Below are 27,337 nucleotides of genomic sequence, written 5' to 3'. Positions count from 1 at the left end.
AGCCCTCCCCTCCAGACACTGAACCTACTGAACCTAACTAGGCTTTGCTGTGTTTCGTTATTGAAGGCAATCCCACCCCCTTCACAGTTTCTGCACCAGAATAGAGTGGGACAAAGGAAAGCAGCCTGGCTTTCCCATCAAAGCCACCTCTGCTTTATCCATCTGTGACTTAGAGGAATAGGAACTAAAATGCTATTTCAGGGCTTCGTTTGCTTGTTTTCTGGTTGAAGAATAGATTTAAGTAAATAGATATTTTTTCCCCTGCTAAAGCTTGAGACAAGATGGGGGGAATTCCTTGTGTTAAATTCAAATCACTCCTTAAAAAGAAACCAAACTTTGGCTCATGGAGAGGGTCTTCAGAGCATTCCTTCTGGCATGTTGCTCAGACATTGTGGTCATGTTTTATTGATTATGAGCAGCTCTGAATCTCAGATTGATCAAATGATGAATATAAACCAAACCTTTCATTAGCTACCAATTTAGCATGGAAAAGCCCTGCCAGTGCAAAGTGATAATAGAATGGATTGCACAAAGAACCTTTAGATTCTTGGGAGTCAACAGGCAAAGCATCCTGAGCTCTGTCCATGAAGATGACTAATGCACGGCAAGTGAGCTTCTGAGTTGCCTTGGGCACATCCCAGATAATGAAGGGCTCTGCTACGCCTGAGGACAATGAAGGCTCACCACGGGCCATGTTAATCCATGGATTAGGAGCAAGGTCTCTGAAGTTCCTGGAATTTAATCCTAGCTTCACTGTTGTATTAGTCAACAATGTCCACAAAAATGCTGCATAACAAATAACCCCTAAAATGCAATGGTTCAGAACTACAAACATTTATTTTTCTTGCTTATGTAAGGGTCTGCAGGTTTGATAGGGTCACTCTACTTCAAGCTTCAGGTCAGCTGGAGTTTGCTGCAGGTTTTAATTTGCATTATTTGCGTCTGTTCCATATGCCTCTTGGCATTCTTCTTGGGCCAGCAGCCACCCAGGTCAGATTCTTTTCATGGCAAATAGAAGTACAAGCAGCCAAAGTCACTAGTCTCTGCTTGTGCTAGTTCACCAACATTCCAGTGGCCAAAGCAAGTCACGTAGCCAAGTGGGCCTATATGCTTCACAGGCGCTCGTGGGAGGCGCTGGAACGTTGTGTGCAATGCATGGGATGTACCGTCATTGCAGGGATGGGGAGTGAATAACTGAAATTTCAGACTACCACAAACACTAACAAGCTGCGGAATCTTGGGAAACCAACTGAACTTTTTCCATTTGTAAGATACGGTGTGATGGTAATTCATGCAGTGTAGGGCTCTGGGGAGGATTAGGGGGGAGCACAGAGAGTAGGATTAATAAAGGGCAATTTGCTTGTCATAGAACACCCTTCCTGGTCTCCTGATCTCCCCTCTACTGCATTTGAAACACCTCCTTCCTCTACCTTCCTTCTCCCAGTTCCTCAACTCTCCTGCTCAGCCTCCTCACACTTCCAGAACTGACTGAAATTATTATCCTTGCACAGAAGGCAGTGTAATATCTCTGAATTCCCTTGCATTTTGACTGTAGGGAAAATAGCTGGAGATCCAAATAGCGGCTTTATTGCTGTGAAGGCCTGATACTCAGCCAAAGCAATTTCTTTCTTCTCAATGCACCCTAAAGACCAATTCCTGAGACACTGGGGTTTCAAAGAAAGAGTCTATTTGCACAAGCTAAGAAGGTCAGCCGCTTTGAACAGCCCGAAAACTGCCTCCTGATCTTCAGAAATTCTGATATTTTATATCATCAGGATGCTGTTGAGTAATTGGGGTGGTGCTTGCTCAGGTTCCTTCATTAATAAGCTCTAAGGGGCTGAACAGGATGGGGTGGGTATCAAACCAGGGTGAGCCACAAAGTTACAACCATTTTCAGAGGTCAAGGCCCTTGGGGGAGGAGGATGCCAAATAAAGGTCATTTACAAGGTTTTTCATATGGATATTAAACAGAGGAAGGTGGCGTGGTCACTCTTGCCATAGAAATGTTCATCTACAAGGATAAGATCCATCTGGGATAATAATAACAATGGCAGGTTTTTAGTTAGCAATGACCATATATGAAGCTTGAGGTCTGTCTAGCCAGTTGCAGTAATTTCAGATATCAGCCTGTGGCTCTTTTATAAATTACTGAAAGTAGAAAGGCATCTATGTAATGATTTAGTAATGAATTCTTAACCCCTGGTTACAGACTCATTTACTCGGGAGGCTTCAGACAATACACACCTTCACTCCATCCTCCAGCTTAATATGAGAGAGAGCACTGCAGAGCTGACTGCATTAGTCAGCCAAAAGGAGTGCTGATGCAAAGTACCAGAAATCTAATGGCTTTTATAAAGGGTATTTATTTGGGGTAGAAAGTTATAGTTACCAGGCCATGAAACATAAGTTACTTCCCTCACCAAAGTCTGTTGCCACATGTTGGAGCAAGATGGCTGCCGATGGCTGTTAGGGTTCAGACTCCCTGGGTTCCTCTCTTCCTGGGGCTCATTTCTCTCCTGGCTCAGCTACTCTATTTTCTCCACAAGGTCACCTGTAGACTCTGAGGCTCTCTAGGCTTTGCCTCTCTCCACAAGGCCAGCTGTAGACTATCAGGTGACCAGCTCTGTCTCTCTCCTCGGGACATGATTCTCTCCAGGCTCAGCTGCTCTGCTCCTCTGTGTACTTACTTCCTGGGCTTCAGCTCAAAAACTCCAGTATCAAGACTCCAACAACTCCTCTGCTGTGCTGTGTAGGGGGTAGGAACTCAACATCCTACTGACATGGCCCAATCAAAGCCCTAGTCATAATTTAATCACACCCAGGCACAAACCAGTTTACAAACATAATCCAGTATCCATTTTTGGAATTCATGAATGATGCCCAACTGCCACACCGACCTTGGCCTGCCTGCTACAAGGGACCCACATCTGTGGGGACTCATCACCTGCCAGTATTGGGTCAGGATATTGGGCCAGAGTGGGACCTGAGCCCTAGAGGAGAAGCTCCGGGTCCTGGCCACACGGAAGTAGAAACAAAGGGTGAGCACACAGGCCATGCAGAGGAAGAGTGTCTGGAAGAAGGAAGAGAAGGGCCCTTGGACCCTGCGTGTGCCCTGACCCTCCTCCTTTTCATCAGTCAGATAAGGTGCTTGGCCTATCCCATGCAGAGGAGCCAGTAGGGAGGGAAGAGAGATGAAAAGAGTGATTCCAGTGGACGGCCCCTCTTGGAAACACCAGGGCAGGAGAGAAGCAGTTTCTTTGATGACCTATTTTGCAAATGAGAAAGGTTAATCCCTGGCCGGGGGCTTTCCAGCCAGAGGAGAAATCAGCAGGCTTAGAATCAGTGACCCAGACTTATATCAATAAAGGATCAGGCATCGTTGTAAAAATAATGCTCTGTAACAAAGCAGCCCAAGCTAGAGAGCTTAAAACAGTGAGTGTTTATTCTTGCTCACAATCCTGCAAGTTGGAAGTTCGGGCTGCGCGCAGAGGCAGTTGTTTGGCTCTCTGGGCTTGCGCATGCCTGGATCATCAGCAGCTGCGTGGGTGGAGGAGGGCTGGGGGAGGGTGGCACAGCCCTGGCCCACGTGTCTCATCATTCATCAGGCTAGCCCGGGCTTATTCACAGCTGAGCTGGGTTCAAAGTGAGTGAGTGGCAACTGCACGATCTCTTGAGGGTTAGGTTCTGGTGGCCACAGTGTCATTTCCACTGCATCCCATTGGCCAGAGCAAGCCGGGGGGCAAGCACAGTGACAGGGAGAGAAGCAGGCCCAGCCTCTTGCTGGAAGGGGCTGTGACGTCCCACTGCAAAGGGTGTGTCTGTGGACGGGCATGGGGGCCATCTTGGCCTTCGACCTACCATGGTATTGTTCATGGAGAATGTGTCAGCACACCAAATGGTTTGGGGCAGGGTAGGCCCATGTATCTAACCTTGGAGTTGTTTACATAGAGGGCCAGTGCTTGTTTGGGGAGTAAAACAGTGTAGGAAAGTAAGCACAAGCTGCAGATGTTGCATATCGTGTCCCCTCCAAGGCAGTAAGCACCTGTTAGATGTTTTTTTATTTTGTTTTAAATTTTACTTTTTATAGTTTTTTAAAGAGACTTAGATTATGCAAATGTCACACAAAAATATAGGGGGAAACGGACTTTGGCCCAGTGGTTAGGGCGTCCGTCTACCATATGGGAGGTCCGCGGTTCAAACCCCGGGCCTCCTTGACCCGTGTGGAGCTGGCCATGAGCAGCGCTGATGCACGCAAGGAGTGCAGTGCCACGCAAGGGTGTCCCCCGCGTGGGGGAGCCCCACGCGCAAGGAGTGCGCCCGTGAGGAAAAGCCGCCCAGCGTGAAATGAAAGAGCAGCCTGCCGAGGAATGGCGCCGCCCACACTTCCCGTGCCGCTGACGACAACAGAAGCGGACAAAGAAACAAGACGCAGCAAATAGACACCAAGAACAGACAACCAGGGGAGGGGGGGAAATTAAATAAATAAATAAATCTTTAAAAAAAAAAAAAATAGGGTGTTTCCACATGCCCCGCTTCCCACACCTCCCACATTTTCCCATGTTAACAATATCCTTCCTCGGTGAGGTACATTCATTGCAATTGATGAACACGTTTTGGAGCATTGCCACTAAGCGTGGATTACAGTTTACGTTGTAGTTTACACTCTCCTACACAATTCTGTAGGTTATGATAAGATTTTAATGGCCCATATCCCTCACCACATTGTCACCCAGGACAACTCCCAAGTCCCAAAAATGCCCCCACATTACACCCATTCCTCCTTCTCCTTGCCCCCAGAACCCCTAGTGGCCACTGCCTCCACATCAATGATATAATTTCTTCCATTGCTAGAATCACAATGAGCCTACAGTAGAATACCAGTAAGTCTACTTTTAGTCCATCGTTCACTCCCCAATCCTGAGGATTCTGGGATGGCGATGTCCACTCCACTTCCAATAGAGAGGAGGCTATGTTCCCAATGGCCTATGGATGGGACTCTCTTGCTTGCAGTTGTGGACTCTCTCAGTTCCCTGGTATGGTAGTTGTCCATCATCACCTCCTTGTTAGTTGTCCTGCCAGATGGTTTTTCAGTCAAGCTTAGCGCTTTGGAGAAACTGTAGCTTTCTGGTTCATGGAGCCACTGTGACATGGAGACAGTCTTCAGAACAACAGGATTTTAGAGCTGCAAGGGAGCCAGGCAAACCATCTTAAAGCACATTGGGAACCATAGACCCAGAGGCAAAGTGATCTGACAAAGATCTCAGGCTGACAGTGACAGAGCTTGGTTGCTCAGCTCACAATCCAGTGCTGATCCCATTTGCCCTGGGACACAGCTCAGTCCTCCAAGAAACTCCATCTGTTCTTTGGGACCTTGCAATTCAGACTGCCCTCTGCAGACCAGCAGCGTCAGCTTTAGCTGGGAGCTCATTAGAATTTCAGAACCCCATGCCTGATGCCACACCACTGAGCCCAAGTCCGCGTGTTCAAGGATGCCCCGTGGATTTGTGTGTCCAGTGTAGTTCGAGATGTGCTGCTTTAGGACACTGCTTCTCAGCCACGGCTGCGCGCTGGAGTCATCTGGGGAGGTTTACAAATACCGATGCCAGGGCTCCACCCGGAGATGCTTCCTTCTTTGCTCTTGGGTGTGGTCTGGGCCGGGGATTATTTTAAAGCTCCCTGGGTCAACGTAAGGTTTAGCCTGAGAGGGGACCCAGTGCTTCTGGAGCCTCAGTGGTTCATCTCGCATGCCCTGGAGATGTTGGTCGCTTCGTGTTAGGTTTTTCCCTCCGTGCAATCGGCTTGTCATTTCTTCATGAGTGAATATAACCTTCCAGAGATCCTAAATAACTGCTCCTCTGCCATGGTCAGAGGTGGGATTAAGGTATTTAGAAATCACTGAGGAATGATTAAGTGTTTTTATAAGGAGGAAGGTAAAACCTGGAACTGGTAATCATGAGGAATTTGGTCAAAAACTTACTTTGTTCCTCAGGATTGACATTAATGTACAACGAAATCTTACTTAATAAAAGTAGAGTTAATTAAAGAATGAGGACCTAGAAAAATAAAAATCATGGAAGAAAGAAAAGATAGTAGAAAAGAATACAAATATGCAGACTTCACACTTGAACATTTTCAGTGATTAAGCTGTAAGCTTGATTTTATCAACCCTCCTGTCAATCCAGTTGAAACAGTTATAAATTTTTTATCAGTAGAAAAATAGTGAAACAGTCTCTCCTCCAGGAAAGCAAAGCTTTCTGTCGTGTGAGAAATGTTTCATGAGGTCTTCATGTGGGAACGTGGAATGACATAGTAAACCCCACACTCAGGATCATTTCTAGGGCAAGGGTGGGACTGGATTTCATTTTTTTCACGTTGTGTCCTTTTGTTAAATCTGTGGTCAAAGCATAAAAACACAATTGGTGGAATATAATTCTGGGAAAAGGAAAAAGAAGCCTGAGTCTCATGGGTGGTTGTGTATGTCAGCTTGAGTTAGGATGTAACTTAGGGGAGGGGAGTTGTGGATTCGCCCTCTTTAAATTTCGTCAAGTAGCTATGGCTCCACCTAGAGGGGAACCTGGGTATCTCTCTGCTCTGGCGCAACCACCCTTCCTGTCCTGTTCATATCCATAGGTGGGTGAACAGGATTTTCCAGCAAACTTTTCAGACTCCTGTGTCCCACCCTTAAACTTGCGCTCTAGGAAGTTTGAACCCAGTGGTGACAGGACACCTATGCTCCACAGAATAGCTCCTAGGAGCCCAGTACCCCAGGGCTGCCCTTTGTGCTGTGAATAAGTGTTTTTCCCTCTCTGTTCTAGATCGCTAGTTCTTTTTCTATAAAACAGAAAAACAGCTCTCCTGATCTGAAATTTGAGTAGGGGGTATTTTCTTGAAAATTTTGTATATACGTACATACGCATATACATATATATCAGAGAGAATTGACTGATTTTCTAGATCTGAACTGAACTGAAAACCTTGGGGCTGAGAGTATGGGCCCTGAAGAGTAAATTGAAGGTGCAAGATCTACGGTACTGCTGAAACTTCAATGTGCACGAGAGTTTCCTGGACAGCGTGTTGAAGTGCAGATTCTGAATCAGCAGATCTGCATGGGGCCGAGAGTGGGCGTTTCTAAGGGCTCCCAGGTGCTGCTGCTGCTGGGGGACCACACTGAGTGGCAGGAGGGGACGTCTAGGAGCAAGGTGCTGCTCAAACGGGGCACACCTTGGACTCACCCGGGAGCCCTAAAAAGTGCTGGAACCACCCAGAGATGTCCTTGGCCTGGGGAGAGTCCTGGGCTGCGGGGCCAGGGAGCAGCCTGGTGCAGGCCACTGCCGTGGAAGCTGCCAGATAATGCAGCGCCTTGCCCGCGCTTTCCTGAGAGCGAGTCAAAAACCTTACGCTACAGCCTCCAACCTGTCATCAGGTTTCAAAGAGACAAAATCGTTTAAGTATGAACAGTCCTTCATATATATATGGGGGGAAAAGTCTCACTGTGCAAAAGAAAAGGAAACCCACGTGATCTTATTCTGTATGTCATTTAGAGAAATCAAAAAAATTTTTTTTAAGAATTAGCTCTTCAGCAGTGCCCAGGGAAAGCCCCACCGTTTGCTTCCATGCCTACCTGCCCTCAGCCGGCCATGGCACCTGCCAGGCGAGCACCCATTCTGAGACGTGTCTGGTGCTCCCACCTTTTCAGAAGATGCCCTCAGAGAGCTGTGTATTTGCTGGAAAAGGTACTTTACTACTTGGCTTGGTGCCCTCTAATATTTTTAAACAAAAGAATAATTTACCTATAATAAAGACATCATAAATGTATGGCTTGCTACATTTTTACACCTGTATTCATTCCCCTATGTGGCTGTGACCCAGACCAAGGTGTAAAGGCCACTCGTGACCAGTCAAGACCCTCTCCCCCAAGGAACCACTGTTCTGACTTCGATCATCAAAGAGAAATGGGTAACTAATAGTTAAGAATGTTGGGTAAAGCTGACCTTACTCTCTAAGTGTCATGTTTCTGAAATGTTTGGGAAATTTGGAGCCAACTTCCCTCTACGCTCTCTTCCCACAGGGGCATACATTTTCCTTGGCGTCTAAGGTCAATCAATTTCTGAAATATGAAGTACATAGTTTCAGTACTAACTTAATATTTTAAAATGTTATTTAACCACCTAGGCATTTTATTTACAGATTAACAAGTTTCTTCACATTTATTATGCCTTGAAAAGATCGTTTTCATGTTTATGAAGTTTGTTTGAAATGTCAGGTTGAAAAAAGCAAGAACAATTTAACTTTTGGACACTCGTGGGTAAAGTTTAGTTGACCAAATTTAAAATAAATGTGCCTTGCGCTTCTTTGTATCAAGAGAAAGCAAATAATTTTGACATTTAGCATTCCATGTTAGCAATATTTCAAGCATGATTTGATCAGTTGGTTTGTTTTTACAAGGGGGTGTCGACTGATGTGTAGACTAAGCATTTCGTTAGTTATGAAATTTTTAAATGCCAGACTCTTGAACAAATGTGATGGAAAGGGTGTTTCTTTTGTTACAGTGACAGAATTCTTAAATTACTATGAAAGCTAATTATTTCAAAGAGCCATCAACTTGTTTCTCCCCCTCTTCCTGTAAAGCTGAGTTTAAACCCTCTTTCTGAAAAAGTTTCATTTCTGAAAATATTTTATCATACCTCACCAAAGTGTATACTTACATCCATTTCATTGCATCACAGAGTGGGTGGGGCTTGGTTTTACTGGCTTTTCTTCCCTTTTCACCCCCCCCCCCCCAAAGGAGAGACTCAGGGGCTGATGGGGTTGGCTCTGGTTTTTATTTTGACAAGCAGAATTTGTACTAGGTGAGAATGGGGGCTTGCTTTCAAATCCTGGCTCCTCCAACTATCAGCTGAGGGATACTGGGCAAGTCACCTGCCCTCTCTGAGCTTCATTTTCCTCCTTTATAGAAAGGGAGTAATTACGCCTTCTAGGCTCACAGTGCAGTCTTTACATTAAATATGAAAAAGTTACTTCAGGTGGTTCCCAGCACACAATAAGTGTTTACTCAGTGTTAGTGACTGGAAGCGCTTTTAAAGTGGTCTGATGGCACTCACTTTATTCATCAGCCCACAAATTATTTAAAGCTTAGATCAGATGTGGAGGAAAATGCTAAATTCTTGTTTCTGCCCCACACAAGTCCATGGCCTAAAGTCGAGTCTATAGCCCAGCAAGACTTGATCAAGGTTTCGCTGAGAGCTGCCACTTAAGCCTTCCTCCAGGAGCAGGATTTGATCTCATTCTAGCCAATTGACTTGGCCCATAAACTGCGAGTTGTGATTGAACACTTTTTATGTTGTGTTTGGCCCACAACAATACTCTTTTTTCCCCATCTGGATTATCAGAGAAACAGTGTGTCTGCATTTAATCTCCTGTAGAGGCCTATCTTGAGGATTTTGAGGAGGGGACAAGGCAGGAAAACAGCTTTCATTTCCAAAACCATTTTAGGATCCCAGAGAGGCAGCACGCCTCTCGGCATCTGTTTCTGATACCAAGACAAAAGCGTACGCTTGGCAGAGACCTTAGTTTTTATCGTCCTTTTGCTGCTTCCAACCTGGTGAATTTCTTCTTCGCTGAGTTTCTTTCTGTAAAGAGCTTCTGTCTTTGACATGCTCCTCCTCCCCCTTTGTCATCGAGAGGTGGGGAGTATGTGTTTTTACATCGGTGTCTATGTGCTGAGCAGATTGCTCAGACGCCGAGTGTTCAAGGAAGCAAGTGTAGGTTCAGGAGAAGGGCAGATTTTGACTTTTGCTCTCCAGGCTTCTAAGGTCTTGGTATTACACCTAGACAGTGTCCTCTCTTTGCTGCTTCTCCTCTAGAGGGTTCAATGGACTGCAGTCCTATTTTGTGTGATACCTGGGATAGGGCTGCCACCCTAAAACCACTTCATTGTATGTGTGTGTGTGCGTGCGCGTGCACATATTGTTACAGCTCTTTAAGAGGAATTCTCTTTGTAAAGCTAATGCCTACTTAGCCAACTAAATCTGAAGAAGAAAAATGAGGAAGAACGAAATGAGATGTGTCCTTTTGAAATGATGACTATTCTAAAGTAATTTTGAGGTTCTCCGTTAAGGATTCATGACAGTCTGACGAGAGCTAAGGGACTGACTGGCCGGAGCAGCTGCTGACCACACTCATATTGCTTCAACGCTCAAGTCGCATCTGCATGAAGCACCTGTAGGTGACAGACTGCTGCTGTTGAGCAGGAACTAGCGATGGTGTCACTCATTGTGAGCTCTATAGGTTTGAAACAGCCAAGACTGATTTTCCCTCTTCCTTGGGAAAGTAGAACATTCCATTTTTAATCTGAATTTCCCTATTTGGTTTTGAGAAACTCACCATTTCCTCTGATATGAAGAGTGATGTTCTTTTTGGATAAAACATTTTGTTATAAGTCAGACTTAGCTAAGATTCAGTCCATACTATTTATTAAATTTTGCTTTCAATTCCCTCTTTTCTTTTTTTGCAAGTTCCTATCTTCAGTTATTATTAAAACAAAATCATGGTCACATGGGTATTTATCACTCATTCATTTAGGAAATTCGTCCCCATAGTTAAGTGCTGTCTAATAAGAATTGTTTTCAGCTACTTAATTCGAATTCTCCCAGTAGCAAAACCCAATCCAAGGAGTTATGGGCGAGTGATTTATTATGGAAGAATTCCCAGGGATGTGAAAACAAAAAACAAAAGCTAAGACAAACCTCAAGAAATTAGGGGAAACAGGACAGGGAAGGGGACATATCCAAGCACGGGGACAATTACAGGTGAAGCGCTAGCCTTAGCCTGAGCCTGTGGGGAGCTCTGGGACATAAATTGTACATTTCACCATAATTTATCCATTTTATCTTGCCTCCAGGCAGAGCACCTGGGCCTCTGTGCCCTCTCCATTCAGTGATTGGCTGAGAGAATCTGGGCAGAGCACCACACCCATAAATTTTTACAGTGACCTGAAAGATGATCACAGTGCTAAGAGCTGGCATTCTGTGGGGCAGTTTATTCCATTCGGAGGATTTTCCCTATATCATTGAATTTGAGCCTCACGGTAATTCTCTGGAGCTGGCAATTGAAATCTGCACTTCACAGATCAGGAAAATGAAGTAGAGAGGGAGCAGGACGTTTATCCAAGAGAATTAGTTATAACAATGCTGGTTGCCATCACAGGTAACTGCCCTAAAATAGTAGTTACTTAATGCAAAAGAAGTTTATTTCTTGGGAAACGGACTTTGGCCCAGTGGTTAGGGCATCCGTCTACCATATGGGAGGTCCGCGGTTCAAACCCCGGGCCTCCTTGACCTGAGTGGAGCTGGCCCATGCGCAGTGCTGATGCGCGCAAGGAGTGCCGTGCCACGCAGGGGTGTCCCCCGCATGGGGGAGTCCCACACGCAAGGAGTGCACCCGTGAGGAAAGCCGCCCAGCGTGAAAAGAAAGAGCAGCCTGCCCAGGAATGGTGCCGCCCACACTTCCCGTGCTGCTGATGACAACAGACGCGGACAAAGAAACAAGACGCAGCAAATAGATACCAAGAACAGACAACCAGGGGAGGGGGGGAAATTAAATAAATAAATAAATCTTTAAAAAAAAAAAAAAAAAGTTTATTTCTTGCTCAAAAAAAAAAAAATCCAAAATGAGGGTTCCTGATGAGCAGGACATCTGACAGCTTCTCCAACTGGCAATCTAAGAACACACACTCTTTCTACATTGTGGCTCTGCCTTATTCAATATGCGACTGTCAAGTTTGCCATACTCTATTCCATCAACTCCAAAGAGAAATGAGCACTCCCGTTTCATTGGAGAGAAGTCAGCCACAAGAAGTGCCCTATTGCGGGCAGCTGGGAAACTAGTCTATCAGTGTACACGGGAAGCAAAGGAAATGGGTTTGCCACACCAACTTGATTCAGTCAATTAATGGCAGAGCCTGGATAAGAAATTATGTTTTCTTTCTTATGAATTCTTTTCACTGTGACAATAAGGGATTTTTCTTTGAGGCAATCAGTTATCACCAAACCAAAAAATTACCCAGCCTCTAACTAAAGCAGGGGGCATTCTTAAGTTGGGCATCATGGACAGAATTCAGGGTATCTGATTTGGATTTTTTAAACACTACCTTTTTTTAAAAAATTTATTTATTTATTTATTTCTCTCCCCTTCTCCCCTACCCCAGTTGTCTGTTCTCTGTGTCTATTCGCTGCATATTCTTCTTTGTCTGCTTCTGTTGTTGTCAGCGGCACAGGAATCTGTGTTTCTTTTTGTTGCGTCATCTTGTTGTGTCAGCTCTCTGTGTGTGTGGCGCCATTCTTGGGCAGGCTGCACTTTTCTTTTGCACTGGGTGGCTCTCCTTATGGGGTGCACTCCTTGTGCGTGGGGCTCCCCTACGCGGGGACACCCCTGCATGGCATAACATTCCTTGTGCGCATCAGCACTGCACATGGGCCAGCTCCACACGGGTCAAGGAAGCCTGAGGTTTGAACCGCGGACCTCCCATGTGGTAGACGGACGCCCTAACCACTGGGCCAGGTCCACTTCCCTAAACATTACATTTTTATTTCCCATCACCTTTAACTGAAATTTAAGATTTCCTTTAATTAGAAATATAGGCAACAAGCCAAAATAGAATAGCAGCCGTGCCTGTGATTTTGTGATCACAGAAATCCCGTTTCTCCACATTACATTCAATGCGTGCAGTTCCCTGAAATAAAGGCTCATCACTACTTCAGAACCCTGTTAGTTAATAAATAGACCCTCAGCTAGCTCATGTTGTGAAATACGTTAATAAAGATTACACATCTTTCTTTCTCCTACACTGTTTTTTTCCAATATTTTTTTAGCTGTATTTCAACATAATGGGTTTTCTTGGTAATACTATCATTTTATTTTAGGCATCTAAAGAGGATCCATGGGCACCCCCAAGCTTCTGAAAGGATCTCTGGCACAAAAATTTAAGAAACCCTGTTCCAGTGCCTTCCTATTTGTTATCAACATTGTCCTTGCAGAAGAGAGTTGAAGAGTTTTGGCAGACTCTGGGTAAATGGCAGTTACCTATGCTCCAAAACGACTGTAACTGCCCAAATCCTAGTCTCAATAGGAGAGACCCTGAATTAGGACCATGGAATCAACTCCAAGCAAAATATTAGAAGAGAAGAAAAAAAAAGGACTGGCTTTATTAGTAGTAGTATTATTGCTTACTTTTTTCCAGGAATTTAATATTCATTCTCAGAATATAGTTGGAGGTTGCCTTCTCTAAAGACACTGGCAATTATGTGGGCAATTATTGCTTTCTCAATTAGTTTTGGATACATAAAAACATCTCAACTTTTAAAAGTAGAATGAAAAAAATCTTCAAATAGGAAGAGACTGATACTTTACCTTAGGAATAACCTAAATTTCCACAAACTATCTATGTCTTAAGATCTTTTTTTAGGGAGGTACTGGGCATTGAACCCAGGACCTAGTATGTGGGAGGCAGGCACTCAACCACTGAGCTTCAGCCACTCCTTAATTAAGAATTTTTACGTGACTTAGGAAACTTTGCCCATTTATTGACTGATTATTCAGAGTCTATATAAATAGAACCAAAATTACACCCACGAGGCTGTCAATTTCAAACAATCCCAGTCAATGCAAAGCTGAAATCAACCCCTACGTGAGCCTGGGTCGTGCTCCTGGGGGCCCTCCACCCTGACTCAACCTTTGTGGGTAGAAGCAGTTAGATGATCCCCAGGACCCATCTCTCGAGAGTTCCCACTCACACACATGCCCCTTCCTCTAGCCACATCCAGGACCGCCATTCCCCAGCCGCAGGCTCGCCCCGTCTGGCGTCTGCGTTCCTTGCCCTAGCGTCCCCGGCCCTGTTCTCTCCTGAGCCTCCTTTCTCCTGCATGTCCTGCCCCGGCCATCATTGGGAAGGGGTGCACAAATGAGCTGGGGCAGGCTGATCCAGGGTGGCTCCTCTGCACCGCAGAGCCGTTCACCCACCGTCCAACCGGCCAGTCCTCATCCCCTGCAAAGCCGGGAGAAGACGGGCAGCAGCAGGGGCCGGGGCTCAGAACTGGTGGAATGTCATTTCTGCACCATCTTTGGCCAGCGTAAGCCACGTGGCCATCCCAGATGCAAAGGTAGGGGGCACACCCGCTCACCTTGCCCTGGAAAGAACTTCAGAGGCGCAGGGCAGAGGAAGGGGGAGCGGTGCTCACCTGCGGGCGGCCTGCCACGTGGCGCGCTCGTGGGACCTGCCTCCTGCCCTCCCCTGCGTGTGTTTACGCCCCGACCTGAAACACAGAGAAGTAGAACATTTGTACACATGGGGTCACCCCGAAGTCAGGCCGAGGCGGGGGTTCCAGGCCCCGCGCTCGGTGCTCTCTTGGGCCTCGGGTCCTCGGCGTCCTTTCTTCCGTCATAGTCAGACGCTCAGGGCATGTGGGGCTCATTACGCACGTGGTTTCGTGGTGGGAAGGGGGCCCGGGCCCCACGTGAGCGCAAGGCTGCTGGGACCCGTGGCGCCCGGCTGGAGGCAGCGCTGCCGCAGCAGCTTTGCGCTATGGAAAGGACCCACGTGGGCGATGGCCACCCAGCACCCCTGCCCCAAGGACCAGGAATACAGAGAGGGTGCCACTTTCTCATGAGAGGGGAGCCTGGCCCGACTTCATTTTAAATTTATCTATTGTGCGGTATATCATGTGTTTTTAAAATGTGTTTCGCACGCCTCTTGGGCCCCGCCTGGCATCCTTTAGGCCCACCTCATCCGCACCCCTCCAGCCCTGCTTCGGGACCGGGTCGTTCCTCTCCTGCCCCTCACGGGTGCCTGTGGGAGTCCGGGTGGCCATCCCGACACCCGAGTGAAGAAGGAGCTGGGCGAGGAGTATCCCATTCCTGAAGACGTCCGTCCTAAGGCAGCGTTTTCCAGCTCTTCGGGCCTGAGCCCCAGCTGCCCACAGCCAGCGCTGCTCAGGCTTCTCCTTCTCTCTCCCTGCTCTTCCTCGACCCCACTTCCCAAAATAAGCCACTCGCGTGCGAGCCCTTGTCCCCGCCTCTGCTGTGGGGAACCCAGGTGGAGACACAAGGAGAACGTGCGGAAAGTTTAAAGAAAAATACTCGATGCTTCTATCTACCACCCCAGTTAACAAACCAATCGTGGAATCTTCAACAATTCTTTGTTTGACAAAATGAATAAATTGATGAATAAAGACACTTCCGTAGACCTCTTAGCGACCTAGACCCAGAACTAGAGACAGCCAGCAAATGATAATTTCCCCTACAGTAGGAGTTTATGTGCGCTCTCCGCCTCACACACAAAGCCCTCCTGACTATTAACTCTGGTCAAGTGAGTTGACTTCCCCCGGCTCCTTATGCTCCAGCAGCAAGAAGCAGTGAATACACTGACCGCATCCACTTTGCCAAGTGAGCAGTAGAAAGTCCCCTTGGCCGGCCATCCTCCTGGGGAACCGAACCCTAAATGTGTTGGAATTGCTGTGCTTTATGGGGCAGAGAAAATGGCAATCAGGGGAATATTTTCCAATTAACTTGAGGAAATCTTGATTTCTAAAAACTCACCAAACCTTTCTTAAATACAGTCTACTTCCGTGTAATCTATGCAGAATACGATAGTATTTTCAGTTCGTGAAGGAATTGGCTTATTTGGATTCCATGTGACGAAGTTATGGTATCGTTTCTTAAGAAAGGACTTAATGGTCACAAATCTTCCTCCCTCACCTCCACTCTGAGATAACCTGCCTTAGTGCTCATCGTTTCCAGGCATATGTGATTCTCAACTGTTCACCCAATTACCCCACCCCTGTGGTTACCGAAGGAGAAATATGCAGGGAGCAGATGAGGCTCAAGCAGTTGAGCGCCTGCTTCCTACATGGGAGGTCCCAGGTTCAGTTCCCGGTGCCTCTTAAACAAACAAAAAACAAGCAAAACAAACGGAAAACCCAACTGTGGGGAGCCAAAGTGGCTCAGTGGTTGAGGGCCAGCTTCCCACATCTGAGCTCCTGGGTTCAACCCTGGTACCTCAAAAAAAAAAAAAGAGAGAGATGTAGAAAATTGAAAGAAAATAGAAGATCCAAGGTCTTAGGATGTTACAAATCCAACCAAGAGTTAGCATATCTTCCCAGAAGGCTCCAACTACGTCAGACATGTATGTGCTTGTTGTTGTTACATACCTAGCTGTTTCTCGCCACATCCCTTTTTAAAAACAAGGCAATTCATTTGCTGCAAACAGGGTATGAATTTAGACAGGCCATTTAAAAGTAGGTCATTTCTGGGAGTCTGGCTTTTGCTTGAGTCATGGGAATAGTAAACCTTTGACCTCCTAAGAAGTGTTTTCCCCCAAAGATTAAATGAAGCACATTCCTAAGGAGAATAGAAGATATGATTTTTTTTTAAACAGGAGATCTGAGGTCTTATTAGGGCAAAGCTGTTAATTACATACTTCATTATTGTCAGGGTTAATACAGTTTGTGAGAGCAGAGGTGCTTTTTCATCTCTTCTCGGGACCAAGGGGAGACAGCTGTTCTTACCGACAGATCCATTACAGCTTATCAGGGGCCGACAGCCGCGGCAGGAGCGCCGTGAAATATGGCCGCTGTCACCGCGCGCCAGAGCCCGCGCTGAGCTGGTCCCGGGCACAGTGGAAAGACAATGAGAGTCACGGTTCAGATTCGAATAGATTGGCTCGCATCGATTCTTAGCACTTGGCTGTTCCGTGCATAAGGTTCACCGACAGGCACTCTTGAAGCCCTTGTATTATTTTGCTCTGTAAGACTGCCCAGTCTTCTGCTTTAATAAACAGCAGGTGCTGGCAATAATAAACTGTGGTTCTTCCATCTCGAGTTGTAAGATTCTGAATAGTTGGAAGTCTTATCACAGCTTTGCCTCCTAGGATCACATAAGGTGAAACCAGGAAACAGATACAGCCTAGATTCTAGTTAAACTAGTGCTCCCCACTAAATAAGGTTTTATACCCTTCTTTTTCTTTTTTAGGCAGGTCAACAACTTATTTTGAATAAATATATACATTGTTAGCCCCTGCTTGTTAATACTGAGTTAATAGTTTTCGTTGGAAGAGGGAAAGGCACATATTTGAGTGATACAGTTACACCATCTATAGACCTTTTAGATGCTAAACGTGAGGTCTTTGAAAAAGACCTTGTCTGGGTTGAATTTTAATTTCTTTGGCTTTGATTTCAGATTTTTGTAGGGGTTTGTTTTTTTGTTTGTTTTTTTATAATTTAATATCTTTTTATGAGCAGTTTTGTACTGTCTTTTTTAAAAAGATAAACAAATCACACAAAATGTTACATTTAAAAACATAAGAGGTTCCCATATACCCCCCACCCCCACCCCTTAACCCCCCACCCGGCTCCTCCCACATCAACATCCCCTTTCATAAGTAAGTCACATTCATTGCATTTGGTGAATGCACCTGGAGCACTGCCACACCACATGGATCGTAGTTTACTTTGTGGATAGATTAAAATTTCTTCTTTTCAGATGTCTGCAGCTACACCTTTATTTTCATGGTACTCAGGTTTTATTCATAAATAACTCTAAATCTTACAGCTTCATAGTAAGAGCATGTAGCTATTGAGGTGGATATACCAAAATGGTGAAATCTTCTAAAACCAAAATGATGAAATCTGTTATGGTCTTCATTTTGGCTAAGCATAAGGAACACTCCAATTTCTTAGGACATAGGAAAACACTTAGTGTACCTCATAACGGCCAGCTAAAACACCAGCTAATTTTTAGCATAATACGTGTATGTGCATTTATAACACTATATATGTACATATATATGAAACTATACTTAACAATATATGTATATTTAACATAGTATATTTAACATATGTGCATATATTATATATACATATATATGTATATATGCATATGTATGTGTGTATATGAAATACTGACTCCAATTACCCTGAAAAGCATATCTCAGTCTTCCTTTTCTTTAAATGACAAAAGTAGCCCTGATTGTAGGAACCTTGGAAAATTCACCAACCCCATTGAATATACCAGGTGAACCAGAGAGCAGCAGCCTCCTCATTGCTGGGGAACTTGCAAGAAATGCAGAATCCCAGACTCCATTCCAGACCTAATCCCTCAGCATCCCTTTTCAACGGTATCCACAGGGGACTTCCATGTGCATCATGAAGAAGCACGGGTCTAGACTATAAATCACCTTAATCTCCCCACCCAAAGATGACCAGTGTCAAGATTTTACTACATTTCCTTTAGTCTTTTTTTCAATGCCTCTCTCTCAGCTTAAGCCTTGCAGGAATAATTTGGTAATTTTTGACTTGTGTATTATATTTTTAAGAAAGGTATCAATAGCATGTTGATAATTTGAAATTACTTAGTAAATTTTACACATAATTAGCTGTGATAATTAATAATATATACTATATGCCAGGAAGCATGGCAACTGTTTTTACACATATTATGTCATTAAATCATCACATTAACCCTATCAGGTAAGGATTTATTCTCTCCATTTATGGATGAAGAAACTGGAGTTTTTAAAGGATAAGTAACTTGCCCAATATCTTATAGCTGATCAGTGCTATATGGCTAAGATTCCAAACAAGGATAATAACTCTTATATTGTTTAAGACATTTTTTATTCAATGGATAGTATTTATTTTTTCTTCTAAATAGCATTTAGCTCATAGCAGTATTAAGTTTCTTCTTCAGTATGAACAAATATTCAGAATTACGTTTACTGAATTTCCTGCCCTAATTTCCTGTGTGAACGGAACTACATCTCTGGAGATGTAATCACACACATCCCAAAACAGCAAACCCTGGGATGCCCAAGGCTAACTCGGATACTGAAACGGCTACCTGCTCACTTCCCACACGAAGCTCAGTGAGCACAACGGGAAATAAAAATCTGTGAAATAGTCGTTTCTGAGAGAGTGTCTTTAAACATATGTATAGATAGAGATGGCTACTAGAAACATAGATAAACGGATGGCTACGTCAACTGGCAGGCTGGCAGGCAGGCAGGCAGCGGCCTCTTTCTGGCATCTAAATTCCTTTTAGCATTCTTCAGAAATGAAGTAAGTTACTTTCAAATCCACCCCATCAACTCATTAATGATATTGGAAGCGTTTTCACTGGAAAGTGGTAATATGTAAAGAACTCAATGGTTTCAAAGGAAGTATTCAGGAATGCACGAATCTCAAAGGAATGTTTGTCTTCTAAATGTCTGTGTCCTGGAAATAAATTCCCAAAGCCGACTGTCCAGCCATCATAGTCTTTTGTTAAAGATGAACTGCCAGGTTTTCTACATATGTTTCGAAGGACAAGTGCTTGGGATGCCAGTGTGATATAAGCAGGAGAACTATTTTTCTCTTATCAGTTACCATTGTAGCCCCACCAATGGTGGCATTTGAGGACATTCTGAAAGACCAGCTCTCTGCACCTTAATCGTCCAGGGTGCGATGAGCTGGTAATTATCTTTTTCCCCCTCTCTATCTAGTTGCATCCATTGTTTCCTCCTCCACCGTCATAATTCTCCTCTGCCTTGCCAGGGAGAACAAATGTCCTGCTCACCATGATTGGAGCCATCTTAAGTCAAGAATAGAAAGACCCTGCCGCTGAGGACAAATTGGTGACTAAATTTTTATAACTCCAAATGGGCTATTGGAAATATATATGTGTATATTAGGAGGTAATATTTTTGTTATCTAGGTTTCTTTTCAAAATAATAATAATAAAAATAGTGGGGGAAAAAACAGTGCTACTCAAAACATGGCCCATGGATCAGACTCTTTACCATTCCACAAAGAGGTAGGTTAAGTGTACATGTTTAAAAACTATTATGACAACTTGACCTTGCTGTAACACCCAAGCATGTGGTCAGTGGACTTGTCTCATAGACAAGCCACTTGGGAAGACAGTTTGGCAGTTTCTTATAAAGTTGATCAAGGGCTTACCATACAATCTAGCAATCACACTCCTAGATATTTATCCAACTGATATGAAAACTAAGTCCAGACAAAAACCCACACAAAAATATTTATTTTATTCATAATTGCCAATAGCTGGAAGCAGCCAGGATGTTCTTCAATAGGTAAATGGATAAACAAGCTGGTACACCCATTCATTGGAATACTATTCATTAATAAAAGGGAGCGAGCTATTCACTCATCCAACAACCTCAGTGAAACTTAAATGCATTTTACTAGATAACCCAAATTGAAAAGTTGCTTACATACTGCCAGACTATTCAGATGATATTCTGGAAAAGTCGAAAGAACAGGAACAGAAAACGTATCAGGGATGTCTGGGACTGGGGGAGGGGGTAGAGTTGACTAAAGGAAACACGGGATTTTTAGGGCAGTAGACCTATTTATGACACTGTAGACGTTGAAATGTGAATACGTGATGTTCTGTATTGGTCATCATTCAAAAAACTTTACAAGAATGAACCTCAATGCATGCAAATTCACAAAAACCAGCCAGGAAATCATGGGATCCCAGGATGAAATGCAGAATATGACAAAATGATCTAACTGATTTACAGATTTATGAGGTAACTTCATTGAAGGGGATGGGGGAAATAATGCTAACCCAAGTAACTGCAAACCAGTTTTTTGACTGGAAACTGCAAGACTTAAGGCAAAAGAAACTATAAATAAACACTGTGCTTAACTGGGTATGGATTGACCATTGGAAGCTGCTGTCCATTTAAAAGAAATGCTTATAGGTCAAAAGTATTAGTCTGGAACTGATTAGTGGGGGAAAGGCAATAGCAAACCTTGTCTTTTGCACGGATACTTTGATAAGCTCTGTTCTACGCTCCAGGACAACCTTGACTTTTTTCTCCAGTTTAGAATCTTCTGTTATACTCACCGAGAGCTTTTGAACGCCTTGTTCAGAGGTGTTTTTCTCTTGAAATTCTGGAAGCCTTAAGTCACCACACTCTGTTCTTTGTTCTTTGATCCACCCCCATCCTTTGCTGCAATCCTTGTCATTGTCACGCGCAGCTGACTGGCTTTGTAAGTGGTTTGTGATTTCTGTCTGTTTCTGGTCTGCCAGTGTCATTTAGGCTCATTAAAGAGAACATTTGCGCTTGGCAATTTGTCACCGAGATCCAGGTACAGCCACATCATTATCTACGCCCTTCGAAATTGAGCACTGGTGATGCACAAAAGGCTGGTCATAGCAAGCTTTACAGTCATACAGTTATGCGAATATCCCATTTGATCACAAATTAAATCACACAAGTCATCTTTATTCTTTTCCCTATTTGCACTTTCAGAAATTGCCTTCCTCTCCTTTGAAATATGGTAACCTCAATAGCTGTGTCTTTCTTAAAAGGGAGAAGAAAACAACACAACTGTCCACCCATTTCTAGTTATGTTGTTAGTATTCAGGTGACTAGAACTCACTTGAATAATGAGTGTAAAAAGATAATAGATATGCTTTTTATAATCAAACAGTTATAGACTGCTCAAATTATAAACACCACCCCCTTGATAGACAGTTAGGCTTTACTATTTCGATAGAAGGACAAGGGGAGAGGATTTGCCTGTAAACTGGTAACTAAGGCAATTAAAGTCTATATGTTCATCTAAATGACTTTTTTGGCATTTAATCTCTCTCTTGAGATAGGTAAAAAAAAAAATTGCCATTTGGGCTCATTGTTTAATATTTGATTTCTTTTGTCCCTGTATTTTAGTATTTTAAAATAATTTATTGTGAAATATTCCCTGGGTTTTCTTTTCTTCTGTGGTTTAAACTGGACAGGGTGGGGATGGGAATTCCTCCGTCAACTTAAAAACATGAAATGTTTCTGTTTAAAAAAGTATTACCTTTCTTATTCCCAGACAATCGTCCGAGGAAACAAACCGTGCAAGGAAGCTTCCATCAACGGCCTGCTAGAGGATTTCGACAACATCTCCGTCACTCGCTCCAACTCCCTAAGGAAAGAAAGCCCACCCACCCCGGAGCAGGGGGCCACCGGCCATGGCCACGACCATTCGGAAGAAAATGGCTTCATCACCTTCTCACAGTATTCCAGCGAGTCCGATTCCGCGACCGACTACACGACAGAGAAGTTCCGAGAGAAGAGTCTCTACGGAGACTTCGCGGAGCCCTATTACCAGGGCAGCCACGCGGCCAAGCAAAACGGGCACGCCGTGAAAATGAAGCACGGGGAGGCCTGCTATGCTGAACTGAAGCCCTTCAAACCCGAGGTTTCCCGATTTCCCGTCGATTACCACGCACACGTGGACTCGCTGAGCAAACCAGGTGAATACAGTGACCTCAAGTGGGACTATCAGAGAGCCTCCAGTAGCTCCCCTCTAGATTACCGAGACCCATTCCAATTCACTCCTTCCAGAACGGCGGGGACCAGCGGGTGCTCCAAGGAAAGTCTGGCGTACAGCGAGAGCGAGTGGGGCCCCAGCCTGGACGACTACGACCGGCGGCCGAGGTCGTCGTACCTGGCTCAGGCCAGCCCGCAGCCGGCCATGCGGCAGAGGTCCCGCTCGGGCTCAGGTCTTCAGGAACCCACGATGCCCTTCGGAGCCAGCGCGTTTAAGACGCACCCACAGGGCCACCCGTACAACTCCTACACCTACCCTCGCCTGTCCGAGCCCGCCACGTGCATTCCAAAGGTAACTCGCACTCGCGCCCGCAGAGGCGGTGCCAGCCCATCCTCACACCCTCAGGGTCTCACGTGCTTGTTTGCCTTTAAAGTGAGAATCCACATTGAAATCCCCTTTTATTTTCATCCATGAACCCCAAGGACAGAGCATTCAGGAGGAGGTACTAATACCCATTAAAATCAAAATCTGTCTTTGGGGATCTCCTGCAAGGTTTCCGATTAAAAGGCAAAGAAAATTGCTTTTATCCAAATGATATTCTATATACGAATGATCAGTATCATAGAACCATATTTTACTACGTTCTTTGTTAAAGAGTAGATGATGGTAGATCATTAGATAAAGTAATACAGTATTCTGGGCTCTGGCAAAGTTTACATGGACGTACTGGAAAGGAAGAAAAATCAGGATAATGTGGTAAGTTTGTAATGGACCTAATTTTATTTAATTCAAGGGATGGCCCTTTATGTTGAGAGTATGCTCTTTCTACTAGTTTGTGCCCAAATGGGTTTTTTTTCGTATGAAATGTTGAGGACAGTAGATAGTACCTGTGCTGCTGGACTTTTTCAGTGTGCTTTTTGTTTTGTTTGAATTCCTCTCGGTAAAATTCGGGAAAAAAATATTGGCTGCTGCTAATGTGTTTTGAAATTTGACTAGTCCATGATATCCCAAAGTTTGGGAATAGTGTTGGAGAAGTTCTGAACCTAAAAGCACAGATATTTTCATGAGGATTTAAGGCCTTTGGAAAATGCCTTTGAGAATATAGTTGCTCATTTTCCCACGGTAACTTAGAAATGTTCCTGCCACCTCACCCACCCAGGGAAAGTGAGTAGGGAGCATTTCGGTGGTGGGCTGTGGTTTAAAGAGAGATCTCAGACCATTGAGAGGGACAGGATTTTTAACGGATGATCATGCTCTCTTTTACCAAACGCTCCTTCTCCAGCAACTTGACGGCAGCTCCGCAAGGCCAGCCTGTCTGCTTTCACCTGCTGTCTTGATTGTAGACAGTCAGTGTTTTCCTTTGCTTACTATTTCTCAAAAGTCCAATCCAGTGTGTTGAGGAGAGGCCTTTTAGGGACACGCTGGAAGTAATGTTAATCGCACTTCAGGAAAGAAAGACCACAAAAAAGCTATCATTATAGTTACCAAGCTATAAAATTAGAACTAAATCCTAGGGAAAGAACAGCCAGAAATATGCATCTCCAGATAAAATTCAGATACTGAGAATGTTTTCATCCCACTGTTTAATTTATTTGAACTTCCATGGTCAGGCCATCACAAAAGCCTTAACTTGCGATGTGCTTGCCAGGGCGGTTGTTAGAGAGAGTTCTGTCCCTTAAACCCCGGCAAAAGCTGGGTGGCATTGCACACGTCCATGTGCCTGCGCCAGTTCACTCCATCTCCTGTGCTCTCTCTTAGTGCCCAGAGGAAGGAAGCCCCCAATCTAGAGCAGGGTTCTTTTTTTTTTTTTTAAAGATTTATTTATTTATTTAATTCCCCCACCACCACCGGTTGTCTGTTCTCTGTGTCTATTTGCTGCGTCTTGTTTCTTTGTCCGTAGAGCAGGGGTTCTTAACCTCTGTTCGTTCCACAGACCCCTTCTCAGAGTGGGCAGCAGGTAGTTTTATGACCCTCAACATGGGAGGTCAAAGGAAATAAAGATAATTATTTGACTGTTTTCAGTTCAAGCTCACGGACCACCTGGTTAAGAAACCTGATCTGGAGCAAAATAAGCAGATTAACACATTACACAGCAAATCCAGTTCCAGTCTCAGGCTTTTGCAAATCATTGATTATTCTATCTAGGAGTAAAAGACATGACTTTTTTTTGAAATCTTGTTGTAGGGGCTGTTTTAGGTCACAGTCATAGAGACAATTTTGTTCAGTGACTGCAGCCTGTCTTTCTAGGAGCTGTATTTGGCCCACTGACATGTTTGGCCCACCCAACCCTTATTAATTTCCAACATCAGGAAAATCAAGAGATTTCGCTTGGAAGCCCAGACTTCTGGGTTGCTGGTTTCTCTGGGAAAAAAATGAAAATGGGACTTTCTAGTAACATGGGCCTGCGTTTTCCTATAGCTTGGGAAGTAGATTTGGAGGGAGGTAAAGGCTGACTGACCCCACTAGAAGGGACCTGGACTCCCCAGTTTGGCGCTGGCCCTGCCCAGCCCATTAGTCTAATCCCTAGAGGCATTTGGGATTTGATTCAACCACCTGCAATCCCTGCTCGCCCATTTCACAAAAGGGAAAACTGAGGTCCAGAGAGTCTCGTACCACACCAAAAAGATTCCTCAGTTAGCAGGTTGCAAAACAAGGACAAGAATCCAGATATTCTGGGATCCGGCCCAGTATTTTCCCATTATTACTGTATTTGCCAGTAAAGCCTATGACAGGTCCCCATGGCCAAAGAACTTTGGGTTAAATGGAAGAAAAAGTTGGCAGAGGAGTAAAAGGAGGAGGAAGATGGAAGAAGAAGAGAAGGAGGGGAGAAAGGAGGAAGTAAAGAAGGAGGAAAGGAAATAAGGGAAAGAGGGAGGGAGTGGGGAAGCAAGGGGTTTGCTTCATTCCTTGCTGGCGCTCTACCTATAGACGTCCAACGAGAAGGCAAAGCTGTGATTGAAATCTAACATCTGAAATATGAAATCTGGCTTTGTCAAACCCAGAAAGCAACATTGTGGCTCAGAAACACACACCCAACACCTTCCCTCATGGGAGCTTTCACAGGCGGGTTTTCAGCCCTTGTAATCCAGACTCAGGAGCAAGCTGCTTCTCCACATTTCACAGAAAACCGAGCAAAATTTGTGAGCCAGTTCAGTGGGAGGGTAGGAGGTGGGGGCACGTTAGTAATTAAAACGTTTTCTGGATTAAAAATAGAACATCACTCTAAAAAGATTTAGGTGCCTGTGTCTTTAGAACTGTACTCCTAAAAATCTACCAATCACATGTGTATTTTCTGCCTAGGGAAGAAATAGCAATCACGACTCAGATAATTTGGCTTTGCCTCCTGGAAAATTCTGGAAGAGGATGGGTAATGTCCATATCTTTAACAAGAAGAGAAAGAATTAGACTTCTGTAGGTCTTTGGATGGAGCAAAGATGAGGGGTGGGGAAAGAGAGAGTTACACCAGGTTACATTTTGGCCTAGAGGAAAAAATAATGCTGATGTTAATCCATAGTACAAAAATCCCCCTCTGCTATCTACCTTCCTCATTTCCCTGTTAGTGTGACCGGAATTGAGGACGTTAAGAAATCTGTAGATATTGGCACCCATCTTCCGACTTTTGGATGTGTTTTACTAGAACAGAGCAGGTAAAATATTTGGGGGAAAAATAAAGCCAAACGAAAACCGTAAAGCACTTTCTCATGGCAGAGCTATGCAAACTGCCAAATGTGGAGAGAAAACGCCTTCCACCTGCCCTGCAGACACGCCTCTGAGCTATCGAGCATTTACTTGATTGTGCTAGTTCCGTGGATCCCCAGGACCCAACAACTGCTGGCTCGTGTGCCTTAGGGAGAAGCCCCCAACTGAATCACATCACACCGGGTCGTCAGTGCTCACTGCGTGCCAAATCCATGCTCTGTCTTCTAGAAGCATCCCAGCAATGAAGGGCAGAAATTCCTGCCCATCCCCCACCCCCCCATTTAGCCAAGGAGCCAGGGCCTCACGAAGGTCTGCTCACTGAGCTCCTGGCAGAGCTGGGGTCCAGCTCCCAATCCGCCTCTGGGGCTTCACCCCTTCGCCAGCCACTGGAGACGTCCCCGCGTGGTACCCCCCATTCTACGTGCGCGGGGAGTGCACCTGTAGGCGCCGGGTGCCCAACCTGCCTAGTTCCCAGCTCCTCTTACTGCCCACTGCAGTGAGGTCCCGTGGCCGGTCTCACGCGACAACAGGGCTTTTCAACCCCAATGCTGTCGACGTTTTGGGTCAGGTCATTCTTTCTTGCAGGGGTTTTCCTATGGATATTTAGCGGCACGCCTGGCGTCTACCTGCTCAACGCCAATAGCGCCTTCCCCCAGTTCGAACAACCAAAATGTCTTCAGGCATTGCCACACGTCCTGTGGGCCCAAACCACTTCCGTGGACAACTGCTGACTCTATAGCTACCATTTATCATGCACTTTTTGGTGGTGAAGGGCGTGGGTTCTGGAGATTAGCCGCCTGATTTTGAGTCCTAATAGTGCCACGTACCTGACTTTGCAAGGTGCTTGGCTCTCTGGGCCTCCACTTCCTTATTTACAAGGCGATGATAAGACTCCCTGCCTCATAGCATTAGGTACGTTCAGTAGAGCAGAGCTAGGCATGTGGCAAGTGCCCAGCCCTACCTGTGGAGCATGCAGACTGAAGATGGCTGTGATGTGATGCTGAAGGTTACTGGGTCCCAGGCACCATGCTAAGCACTTTGCAGACATCACAGCAATTCTAGAAGAATTCAGGATCGTCTGTTTTACAAAGAGGAAGCCAAGACTCCAAGAGGTTAAGTCTTTGTGGATTTTCCTAAGTACAGGAAGTCAGATGACTGAATCAAGATTCATAACTTGGTCCACTTGAATCCAGAGTCTCTGTTCTGGAACATTCCCACAGAAGAAAACCAAGTTGTAGAAAGTATGTGGGAGGCCTCCTGGTCCAGACACACATGTAATGACAAGCAGCCCTCTCGCTGCTGGTGCAGAATGGGTG

General features: G+C 44.9%; 1 protein-coding gene across 2 annotated transcripts in view; it reads left to right on the top strand.

Annotated features, from left to right (window-relative positions):
* The window catches only part of PAK5 (p21 (RAC1) activated kinase 5), a 309,974-nt gene that overhangs the window by 245,848 nt on the left and 36,789 nt on the right, over window positions 1-27,337 (top strand). For both annotated transcript variants that reach the window (XM_058287556.2, XM_071211561.1), the window contains exon 5: window positions 21,882-22,673. In XM_058287556.2, coding sequence (XP_058143539.1) covers window positions 21,882-22,673 — 792 coding nt within the window. The remainder of the gene's footprint in view (window positions 1-21,881; window positions 22,674-27,337) is intronic.

This window comes from Dasypus novemcinctus, chromosome 24 (genome assembly GCF_030445035.2).
Source record: "Dasypus novemcinctus isolate mDasNov1 chromosome 24, mDasNov1.1.hap2, whole genome shotgun sequence".
NCBI classification, from domain to species: Eukaryota; Metazoa; Chordata; class Mammalia; order Cingulata; family Dasypodidae; genus Dasypus; species Dasypus novemcinctus.
The sequence above is the reverse complement of the archived record's forward strand: the minus strand, read 5'-3'. Positions and strand labels throughout refer to the sequence as shown.